The sequence below is a fragment of the Onychostoma macrolepis genome, chromosome 23 (genome assembly GCF_012432095.1).
Source record: "Onychostoma macrolepis isolate SWU-2019 chromosome 23, ASM1243209v1, whole genome shotgun sequence".
Classification (NCBI taxonomy): domain Eukaryota; kingdom Metazoa; phylum Chordata; class Actinopteri; order Cypriniformes; family Cyprinidae; genus Onychostoma; species Onychostoma macrolepis.
This window is the reverse complement of record NC_081177.1, coordinates 14,904,376-14,916,791: the sequence shown is the minus strand read 5'-3', so window position 1 is coordinate 14,916,791 and position 12,416 is coordinate 14,904,376. Positions and strand designations below refer to the sequence as shown.

Here is a 12,416-nt window from a genome sequence, read left to right as displayed (position 1 = left end):
TACTGAAGCTTTAGCAAGTAAGTCATTCCAATGTATATCAAACAGCTATTTTTCAGATGTTCGCTATCCATTTTTCATATGAACATAATTTTTATTTTCTCCCAGAGCTTTAGATTATATCCTGTTCTTTCCTACCTGGGTAGAGTTTTGGAAGGTTTTATTTTCTATATTTTTTGCATGTCCATGGGTATGTTTGGAATGGAGTACTAGCATACTGCTGTCCTTTGCGTTTTTGTTTAAAAGTAATATGTGAAACAGTACACAGTATACACTAAGTTTAAAAACTTTTCACAATTGTTACATGTTGCTCTACCATTCTATAGTGTGGGGTCTGTAAAACTTTTTTGTTTTGTTTTAAGAAATTAATATTCTTTTATGCAGTGCATTAAACTGATCAAAAGTGACCGTAAAGACATTGTTACCAAATATTTATATTTCAAAGAAATGCTGTTCATCAAGAAACCCTGATAAGAATATAATAAAAAGATGAATGTTATACAATGTGTAATTATTATTTTAGATATAATTTTAATATTTTTTTAATTACTAAAAATAAATATTTCTCAAACATTAAATCAGTGTAGTTGAATACGGAATGATTTCTGAAGGATAATGCGACACTAGACTAGAGTAATGACTACTGAAAATTCAGCTTTACCAAAATATATTAAAATAGATATATTGTAGTCCTGTCAAACAATTAATCGTGATTAATCGCATCCAAAATAAAAGTTTTTGTTTACATAATATATGTGTATACTGTGTACATTAATTTTATATATGTATATATATACACACACACGCACATGTATATATTTAAGAAAAATGTTGTTTATATATTGAATGTTTTTATATAAAATATAAGAATATAAATGCATATACTTGTAAATATTTTCAAAATATATACTGCATGTGTGTGTTTTTTTTTTTATATATATATATAATATAATATACACAGTACACATACAAATATTATGAAAACAAAAACTTTTATTTTGGATGTGATTTTAATCATTTGACAGCACTAATATATTGTAATAATATTTCATGATAATACTGATTTTGTTTTTTGGTAAAATATATGCCGCCTTGATGAGCATATGAAATATTTACAAATCTTACAGACCCAAAACTTTTGAATGCTATACATTCAGTGGCATCTTTGAAATAAAGTTATGTTAAATGATCTAATAGTGTACTAAAAAGGACAGATTGAGAAAAACATTAATATTTTAAAAGGTCATAAAATAGTTATTGCTTGTGTTTTTTTTTTTGTGTGTTTTTTTTCTATAAAAACTGAACATTTGCATTCTGTGCTCGTTATTATAGTTTGAATAATATGGTAGTATGCCATTCCTAACGTACTAACCTAAATGTAATATATTGTAGCATCGGTCCAAAACGATAGAGCAATAGTTTTCAGCAGTTTAGGCCTAACAGACTGTACGTGTTCAACATGCATATATGTGTATAGTTGTGTATCATGAAAAGCACCTTAGGACCATCATCACCTAGAAATAGTCCCTGGAATGATACAGTGTTTCTGTATACACACTCTGAACACACTGTAGATGTAGATAATACACACATGCTGACTGGTATCACTGTTGCTCTCTAGGCAGTGATATTAGAATCAGACAGATGAATGCAATCGTGTGAGTGTGGATGGATGGGGGCATATTACTTGTGTTTATTATTCTCTAATGTTTTAGAAGTTGTACTGCAGAGATTGTTCTTTCCTGAAGTGGTTTTACTGTTTGTTAAAGCTGCTCCCTGCCACCCTTCCCCACACCCATTCCCCATCACACTCTGCATCCACTCAGCATGACGTTTGAGACAACAATCATATTCGTATTCATGTCCACTGACTGCCAGTGATGGTGTAATTTGCCATGCTGACTCTATGATAATACCACGTGAACATGCATGGATGCTTATTAGTCAAAGATCTCTTGTGTGCTTTAGTTATTAATGCCACCTTTCTGTCTGTGGTGTTTGTTGTGTGTTTGTCTTGTCTGTTTGTGTGCTTATGGGTTTTTTTTTTTATATATATATATATACAAAATACACTGTGTTTTCTGTATGTTCTCATTTCATTTTACTATTGTCGTTGTGTTCCCTCGTCTTTGCGTCTCTCTCTTTATTCTTCATGATAAGATGGCAACTTGAGCCAGGGGATGACGGAGGATAGAGAGACATCTACAAATGACCAACCGTGTTCACGTAGAGGCCGTTTCCAGGTACTATCATCATTCACTCACTGTATACTGTACAGAGAATTCTCATTTTGCAAAAGCTCAGCCTTTCAGCTCAACTTGTCAGACAAGAACTGTAAACGTCGAGACAAAACCACATACACATTATGTGATCTGTCAAAGGTAGATTTTTAGTTCTACTGTGACAAATTAAAAAGATGTGCATTGAGTGTAAAATTGATTTATATTGTGGCAAAGAGATTAATTGTGGAATAGTATGGTCACACAAATGTCACTTTAAAAAACTAGCCAAGTAGGAGGTTTCATCCATATTCTGCATCAGCAGTACACAAAATATGAATAAATGAAATTGTAGCATCAACATTCATAATTGAAAATGTACACTACTATGTACACGATTTGGGATCGGTAAGATTTTTTAAAATATTTTTGAAATAAGTCTCTTATGTTCACCAAGGCTGCATTCATGTAGTTCAAAAATACAGTAAAAAAGAGTAATATTGTGAGAGATTATTACAATTTTTAATGTTTATCCTATTTTAATATATTTTATATAATATGTCATTTATTTCTGTGATGGCAAAGTAGCCATTTCTGTAGCCATTACTCCAGTCTTCAGTGTTGCATGATACTTCAGAACTTCTTTTTATTATGCTGATTTGGTGTTCAAGAAACATTTTTTATTATTATCAGTATTAAAAACAGTTGTGCTGCTTAATATTTTTGTGCAAACCATGATACATTTCTTTGGGGGCTCTTTGATGAACAAAAAGTTCTTAAGGACATGATTTAAAATCTTTTAAAATAAATATATCTTTTAAATATATACACTACATTAAAACTTTTTAATGGTAGTGTATATAAATGTTAAATGTGGACAATAAAAATTTGCTTCTGCCTTGATTGTTCAAATGAATCTTCTAACTTTGAAATTAAAATCTTGATCAATTCATCTGACATTGTTTATGAGCTTGGTGTTGTTCATGTGCTTACTTCATAAACACCATCCTTCCAACGTGACTTGATTGCACTAAAAGATCACAGTCTTTCTTTTTTTTCCCTGATATGACACTTCAACTAGTGTTTTCATAGCTATTGGAGTTTACACTTATTTTGTCTTTTGTTATATGTACTGTATTGTGTTCATTTATACTGAGTGAAGGATCAACTGTTCCGATTCTCTTTTCTCATAGGTGATTCCAGTGTCCCAGTCTGCAGAGCCCCTTCCAACACAGGACGCTGCACCAAGCCAAGGGATCACGCAAAGAAAAGTTGGGCGTTTCTCAGTCACCCAGGCCGAACAGAGAGAGGAACATTTGACCGACAGCTCCCCTGTGTCACCTGACCTTGAGCGAGAGAGGAGAAAATCTAAAGCAAAAGATGGCGAGAAAGACGAGAAGAGAACTACAGCGTCCAGGAGTCACGCACACTCGCCCCTGGGCAGCAGCGACGATGAGAGCGAGGTGGAGGATGAAGATTTGAGGAGAGAACTCCACAAGCTGAGAGAGAAGTGAGAGAATTTGAATTCTGCAATTCTGTTTTTCTTTTCCTCTCTTTCCGTACTGATGCTTCCACTCTTTTATCTTTGTAGACACATCAAAGAGGTGGTGTACCTGCAGGCACAACAGAACAGAGAGCTGCAGGATTTGTACAGGCAGCTCCGCTCTCTTAAAGACCCCAGGCAACCTCTGTCCATGACGCTGCCCCGGACCTCTCCTCTGCCTGCTGCACCACTTGCCATCTCCCCGCGCAGACCCCGACCCGCCAAAGCCAAGCTTCGGCCCCGACCCCACTCTCACATGGATAACAACGGAGTCACACACCAAGGTACTAGTACCACCATATTAGAGGGAGAGTTAGAATAAGGCTATGTTTTTTAGTTGTTGTAATTAGAATTCACTTGTACCATTTTTCTCTTGATTTTTAAAACACTCAGGGAGTCTTCAGCAGTCTAGCAGTTATTCTGGTGGAGAGCAAAACAGGCTTCACTCATACTGCAAGCCAGATAAATCCCCATCACTGGCTGCTAATAGAGGTACTAAACCTACAGAACATGCTCACTACTGTTAAGTTAAAGTTTGGGATCAGTAAATGCATCCTTGCTGAATAAAAGCATTAATTTCCTTTAAAAAAAGAAAAACTTTTATTTAGCAATGCATTAAATTGAGTCAGTAAAGACATTTGTAATGTTACAAAATATATTTTTTTTTTATTTAAAAAATATAGAAATCCTGGAAAAAAATATCACAGTTTCCACAAATATATGGAAACACATTCTGTTATGCTGATTTGGTGCTCAAGAAACAGTTGATTTCTGAAGGATCATGTGACATTTAAAGACTTTAATAACTGCTGAAAATTCAGCTTTGCCATCACAGGAATAAATTCCATTTTAAAACATATTAAAATAGAAAAATGTATTTTAAATTGTAATAATGTTTCACAATATTACTGTCTTGGTGTATTTTGATCAGCCTTAGAAAGCACTAGAGACTTCTTTCAAAAACAAGCATAAGAGACTTCTTTCACAAACTTATAGCTCCCAAACTTTTGAACAATAATGTAATTGCTGAGAATTGATCTGAGGAATGGCTTTTTTATTTAACAGTTCTGTCGTTTTGTTTTCAGACCAGAGTCCTTCAGCCCAGGGTTCTTCCAATAGAAAGAGCACATTCACTGATGAGCTGCATAAGCTCGTTGATGAGTGGTCAAAAGAAACAGTTTGTCCTGTTCAGCCCAAGCCTTCACTGAATCAAATCAAACAGATCCAACAAGTGCAGGAGTTGAGCGGTTGGGGCCAGACTACTGAGGTAAAGCATACATGAAGTAAATGTCTTAAACATGCATATGTAGACTAGCCTGTATGGGTTCAAATATTTTCTGTTATATACAGTGGTGTTCAAAATTTGCTGTGTGGAATTTTGCAGTCTAAAAAAAGTCTAGTAGTTTAGTGATTCATGAAGCACAGCTCACGCAGAAATCACTTTCAAACCAACCATCAGTGAATTTGTTACCAAATTGAACCCATTGTGAAATCAGGTTGTGTGGATTTCTATTGAAATTACTGGATTTTGCCCATGAACATTTGTTGAACAATAGTAATCATTACTCCACCTTAAGACCACTAGTGAAAAGTGCTTGTATTTAGCTTTTTTTTCTAATAGAATGTTTTTTTTTTTTTTTTTTTTTTTTTCATTAGAAATTATGCAGCATGATGTAAACCAGGGGTCACCACACTCGGTTCTGGAGGGCCGGTGTTCTGCAGAGTTTAGCTCCAACTTGCCTCAACACACCTGCCTTGAACGAATACCAAGCAAGAGCTTGATTAGCTGGTTCAGGTGTGTTTGATTAGGGTTGGAGCTAAACTCTGCAGGACACCGGCCCTCCAGGAACAAGTTTGGTGACCCCTGACAGAAACTGTGTGCTTAGACTCACAGGGCGATCACTACATTAAAAAGTTTATAACAGTATGAAAGTACATAACTCTGAAAAATATTGTCCTCAACATCGTACTTGTTTAGCCTTTTTTTTTAAAGACACCCAGGAGTGAGGAGCACACCATTAAGAATCAGCTACAGGCCGCAGAAAAATGCTAATTTCACAACAACATGACAATTAAACCTGTGGATTCTGCATAATAACGAGAACATTTCTTCTTCTATTCCAACAGTGATCATCTTAAAAGGTGATGGCTTTAAAGCTGGTGCTGTAAATGAGATGAATGCTGTGCTGACTGTTTAATACTCAAAAGCACACTTGAATGCTCTCAGTGATTTGAGAATCTTTATTTTTTTATTTTTTTTATTTTCAAGCAAACATTACCAAAACAAAACATGACGACACACAAACAGATGTAAGGGCTGGGCAATAAGGTTGTCCAACGGCCTGATGAGCTTTAGTTCTCTCCAGCAACCTGTCACACTCATGAAATGATTGTAACAAGCGTCAACATGTTCTATGATCCAATCAATTCCTGATAGACAGAATAAAGTCCCGCCCTACATTAGATATGCTGTTGAACTAAATAGGACATTCAGAATTTCCATTTCATGTCGACTTGTACCATCACTATAAATAACAAACTTGCTGTTTGACTGCATTAATCAATTAAGTTTAAAGTCAAATAAGTTTAAAGATTTATTTAATGTCATTTAAATTTAGTTACCATTATTTTATTTGAAGTAACAAACCTTTTTGTTTTAATATTATTGTCTGTGGAAAGAGTCACATGATCAATTTCATGAATTTATTTGTGAATTAATTTTGTCAAAATCCCTAAAACTTGTATTTTTCAGATTTCCAAATTTAAATGGATTTTTCAATCCTTATTTTTCAATATAATATCAGACTTTTGGATTCATGTGTACACTCTCAGGGGGAAAAAAAGTACAAAAGCTGTCACTAGAGAGGTACCTTTTCAAAAGATACACCTTTGTACCTAAATAGTCCATACTGGTACCTTAAAGGAACATATTAGTACATAAACCTTATAAAAGTGTACCTTTTGAAAAGGTCACGCCCTAGTTACAGCTTTTGTATCCTTTTGTCTGAGAATGTATTAACTGGTATTTGTAATAATAAAAATCGAACAATAAGTAAATAACGTTTGTATCTTGCAGACAACAGCTTCGTCGGGTTGGTTTTCCGGAGCCCCTTTGACCGCTCCAGTATCAGTCAGCATGTCTACTGTGGCGCCCACCTCATATAGTACCATCAGTGGACAAACTCAGCCGCCTCCGACGCAATTTCCCATCACTCCTCTCTCCCAGCAGAACGCACATCTGCACTGCCAGCCCCTGCAGTACAGCCCGTCTCCCCTCCAGCTCCTGTCAGGACCCCAGTCCTCGGTGTCCGGCGCGCCTTCCCTCATAACCCCGGCGGGGCCTCCGCTGCCCCCCGCCACCAGCATCACCGCTGCTTCTGCCCCCGCCGCCAATCAAGACGCCGTCTTCTGCTCGTGCTCCTCCTCGTCATGCTCCTCTTCCTCCTGCTCCACCTCCGCTCTGCCTCCCAGTGCCAAACTTCACCCCAAACCCTCCACATCCACCCTTCCTTTAGGACAGCAGTGAGAAGATGGATACCGATGTACATCTTGTACAGGGAGGACACTAGTAGCAAGCGGTTGCGTGTTGGTGTGTGTGGGTATGGGGGTGTATAAATACTGTAGTGTGTGTATTTGTGTGAGCGTGCGTTTGTGTTGCATTTTTCAATACATATCCTCTGTGTGTTTCCGCACCGTCAAGTTTTCTATCCGACTTAACTCGCCCTATATAGAGACATTTTTGACATGAGATATGATCCTCTTTGTTTTTATTTATCAGTGCTTCAAACGAAAGGACTATTTGAATTTTAAAAAGTGCAATTAGTAACTGATATTTAAATTCATCTTTTCTGTGTTGTTGTGACGTGGATCTGTATAGCTTAAAAGAAATATTTTTTATATATACGCACAGAAATGACAACAACAACCAGACGTCAAGCAGCGAAGCGCCATCTTTGTAGAGCACAACGGATTCAGCCAGCGGCGGGATCAATCGCATGTTCCAGCGCAGAGCATGGTAACCTTGCAACCATCATCGTAGCTACGAAAACAATCGTTGTGCACGGATAAGGCATGCTCCTCATGTATTATATTTTACGATGATAAATAGCAGTAACGTTTTAGATTTAGCCAAGATTTTTTCTAGAATAACATAAATAGCCATTGACTAATTCCTTTTAAGATCCTGCAATTGATTCTGAGAGAGAAAAAAAACACAAGTTCATTTGTTTTCAAATGAAACTAGCTACTACGATTGCAGTATTTTCCTCTCTGTTTTAGCAGACGTTCATACTTTTAAGGTTTACACTATTAACATTAATCCCATGGTGAAGTGTGCAAGACTAGACGGCTGTTTGGAAAGCTCAAGTGAAGTGAATGCAGCTTGTTCTTGTTCTTGTGTATTTTTGCACAGTCCCGTATGAATGTGCTTCCGTGCACACCGAACTGTGATCTGTGAAATGTGAGTTTGCTTTTAGTGAATGCAACGCATCAGCAAAACACTGGCAAAAAGATGTATTCCTCACTGAATCTAGCTTTTCATCAGGTACTACTCTGGTGGAAAATTACATAACTGCCAAGCAAGTTTGGGAGAAAATCCAGAAATAGGTTGCCTTTCTACAGTGTATTTTTCCTGATCATAAAGCTTTTGTGTGATTCAGCTAGACCAAGATATCAGAGCCCAGCCTTTAAATCAGCAGCTACGCAACTCTGTTGTATAGCCGGACTACTTGGTTTTATAAAGCGGTTGTCAGAATGCATTCTCCGTAAGTCTGCAATACCCATATACAGAAAACTGACTGTGTTCTTTAATGTTTTGTTGGGAAAAAGTAACAGAAGGTTGGTACGAATGAGACAACCTGCATTTTTCAAGAAATAGGTGAGAGATAGACAGGGTGGAATGTATTGTGTAAGGTGCACAGGGAATGAGGAACCGGTTTGTGTTGTGAAGCTTTTTAAATTGTGCTAATGCTTGAACTTGTGGATGTTACAAAAAGAGGTCAACATGACCGCTGCCCACAGAGGGTTGCGGTCATTCAGTTTCCAGTATTTTATGTCACTTTTCTAAAGACAAGACCCACCTCTTCACGGTAAACCAACAGTACTAGTGGTGAGTAAAAAGGCTGTTGTCTAAGAAAACTCCAAACATTATCCATTTGATCTGTACAAATGGGAAATGTAAAGATAACCCTCTGCTGAAGTGTTACCAAAATGTAATCTAAAAAGAAAGCATTATTTTTGTATTTTGAAAGGGGTTGTAAAAAATGTAAAATTGTGTACTGATCAGTGTTGAGAAAGCTGTGGTTATCTGATAAGACACAGGTCCTTAAACGGTTTCTCGAGTTCCCCTGGCTTCCAACTTTACCCCAAACGTTTGTTCAAAGATTACTACATGATATAATATTTTGATTTTTAGAGGGGTTTTAATCCAATGCCAGTGATTGCAAATATTAGACGCCAAATCATTTCTACAGTGAAGGTATAAGTGTGGGTGAAGTTGTATGGTAAAACCAGGGGGACCCCAGAATTACTTGACTGACCACCAATAGCTAAAGGTTATTTAAGTGAAAATAATCTATAGAGGACTAAACTTATTGCTGGTGATTTAGCTACTGTAAATTGTAACTAATTCAACTGTTGATTCTATTTATGTTTTGTAACTAATCAAAAATAAACATCAAATGTTAAACATCAAAGTGTTATGGGTTATTTTTTTGTCACCTTCAAAAGAACAAAACGTTGTCGCTGTTTTAATTAAAACTATCGTAAATATTCCAACTGTTTTCTATTTTATTTGAAAATATCAGCGTCATGAATTTTCAGCATCATGACTCCAGTCTTCAGTGTCACATGATCCTTCAGAAATCAGTCTAATATGCTGATTTGCTGCTAAAGGTATCAATATTGCAAAAGGTTGCGCTGCTTAATATTTAACACACCGTTATACGTTTTTTCAGGACCCTTTGATGAATAGAAAATTTTAAAGAATGTCTGTACTTTAACTTTTGATCACTTTTCTAAATAAAAGTATTAATTTCTTTAAAAGTATTTATTTGCTCATAACATTTGTCACTTGGCAACATTGTTTTAAGCTGTGATAACAGTGCCTGTAATATTCCCTGATACCAGTAGAGGTCTCAAAAGTGTCCTCCTGACATTCTAGGCACTCTTTACTGTAAAAAAATAAATAAAAATTACCACAACATGACAAGAACAGTTCAACAAAGATTATTTAGGCCATCAATGCAAAGACAAAAAGTTGAAAAAAACATGTCCAGCTGTTTTTTAAATAAGAAACATGTTAGCCAGAATTCTAGAAAGCTGAAAATGTTGAGCACCATAAAACCAGATTTTCCAGTCAGCTAAGAAAATGACGAATCATCCTGCAGCTGGCAAATTCATATATAATGAAGCGTGAGCTTTGCTGTTCTCTCAGATGTAAGTGTTTAGCACTGTACAGTGGACGGTCTGTTGAGAACAGGCATGTTCTGCTGCGGGTTCAGAAGTCACCAAACCCCTTGACAATGTGCCTATTGTGATAGCTCGGTCTATATGCATCAATAGGGGGATTAAGCAGTCGACATGGCACGAGTACAATAATGCTCTTCACTGTGAACAAGAAACCCATGCAAGAACCTCTGCAGATGACGACCCGCTCATAAAACTGCGGGACTCTGACCAGAGTCTGACTGGACTTTCTGTGTAATACCTGTAGAATTATTACCACTCAACCCTCTGTGATTAGCATAACTATATGTCCTGAAGGAAGCTATTTAGTGCTCATGCAAATGAGTGATTCCTCGAGTTGGGAGGGGAATGTTTCTGTTCCCTAGAACAGTGGCTTTTTCACATGTTAAAGTAAATTTAGAAAAATTCTAAAAATAAGCAGAAAAAAGTCAAACTTGTAGAATTCTATAAAGGTGAATTTCAATTTTACTTTTTAAAAAAAAATTATATAAAAAGTGTTTACAATTGTCAATTATTTTAATCTTATACAGTCTTCATATAAAATATTGTATGAATTTGTACGAGTGCGGTCGTACGAATTAGCCACCTTGTAAAATATGTACGAATTGCTGTGAGATCGGGCTGTATTTAAGAATATAGACTGAAAAAAAGACTGGCATTAAGTCTCCGTAATTATTACTAAACTGATCAATCAGAGTGGACATGTAAATAATAGGCTATATAAAAATAATTTTTTTAAAGGGAGAGGCTAAATGAAATATAGCCAATCATGGACAGAGGTAGGCCTAACCATTCAAGCCAATCAGCATTCAGTATTACATTAGCTCGTCATAAAACCTAGAACAGGTGAGGAGAAACTCTGAAGATTTAGCTAAATATACCTAAAATTATTAATGACCTAAAAAAAAGCAAGATTGAACGTCATATGGGGTGGATTAGTGTAATGTGGGACACTGACTAATGTGGGACACCTAAGCTTCACCGCGTTTATCTCTTCTTTTACAACATTAAAGTTAACGAGATTGGTGTTGAATTCAATCAGTTATTGAAATCACTTGACTTTCTGGAAATTGTCATGAAAATCATCAAACAGGAAGTACCTCTTGTAAAGTTCACTCTGAGATCAGTGACATAGGATTTAGACAAAATTAATGATAAGGAAACAAATCTGTTATAAATAAAACAATGTTCTAAATTGTTGTCAAATTATATTTGTGGTGTATTTGCACAACAAATTTTGCAATAATATTGTTAAAATGTGTTAAGAATATTTTCTGTTTAAAGAAATCTTTGTCGTCCCACTTTAGGAATGATGTTTCAAAAGTGGGACAGCATGTTTTGACTAATGTGGGACAGTCAAATATTCCATGTTATTCAATTGATAAAATGTTCGTTAAGAAAGTTAAATGCCATACATGTAATTTTGTTAATTTTTGGTCTTATAATGCAGCAATAGGGTGAAGTCAGCTAAAATGGGCCACGTTTTGGTAAGTGACTTAAGGTACCTGTTGATACTCTTAACTCTCATAATTTTTAAACTTTTATACTTTTTCACTTTAAAAAAATATAAATATATTTAAGAGACCCATGCTAATTTATAAGAATATCATTAGATCTCATGCATAGCTTATTAATATAAAAGTTTTACAATTATGAGAGTTAGAGTATCAACAGGTACCTTCTTGAGCCACGGCACAACATTCAGGTAAAATGGGCCAAACAACACAGGTAATTTCAGCTTAAATAATTTTATTATTAACAGTAAATTGACACTGTTGTCTTTAGTGTGTCATAGCAACACCATAAATGTATTTCATTAAATAGAAAGTTGAATGAATATTTAATTAAACAATGCAATTAAAAATGATAAAGTGATGATAAAAATGATGTTGTATAGGTTTGTGTTTCTGTGCATTGGTGTCTTTTGTGTGCATGTATGTGTGTATGCTTGTATGTTTTTTTTTAAAAGATTTAAGATTTTGTATGGATACATATCTAGGCCTATAAACCTATTTTCACCCTCAATTTCTGTCTAAAAGTGTGTGTGTGTGTGTGTGTGTGTGTGTGTGTGTGTGTGTATGCAGCCTATTTCAGCTGAAAATTGTGGCCCATTTTATCTTAACCAGCCATTTCTACCAAATTTGTTTCTTTTATAAATTAAACTTTTTTTATTTGAAAGAGCATGTCAAAAC

At 35.6% G+C, this 12,416-nt stretch overlaps 1 protein-coding gene across 8 annotated transcripts in view; it reads left to right on the top strand.

The window, feature by feature from the left end:
- si:dkey-151g10.3 (serine/threonine-protein kinase WNK3) overlaps positions 1 to 9,444 on the top strand; it is a 65,447-nt gene extending 56,003 nt beyond the window's left edge. For 7 of the 8 annotated variants that reach the window (XM_058764390.1, XM_058764386.1, XM_058764389.1 and 4 more), the window contains 6 exons: positions 2,158 to 2,240; positions 3,410 to 3,726; positions 3,808 to 4,043; positions 4,153 to 4,251; positions 4,845 to 5,026; positions 6,836 to 9,444. In XM_058764390.1, coding sequence (XP_058620373.1) covers positions 2,158 to 2,240; positions 3,410 to 3,726; positions 3,808 to 4,043; positions 4,153 to 4,251; positions 4,845 to 5,026; positions 6,836 to 7,285 — 1,367 coding nt within the window. In that variant the 3' untranslated portion in view covers positions 7,286 to 9,444. The remainder of the gene's footprint in view (positions 1 to 2,157; positions 2,241 to 3,409; positions 3,727 to 3,807; positions 4,044 to 4,152; positions 4,252 to 4,844; positions 5,027 to 6,835) is intronic. The other variant, XM_058764387.1, reaches the window with a different exon arrangement.
- Positions 9,445 to 12,416: the final 2,972 nt, after the last annotated feature.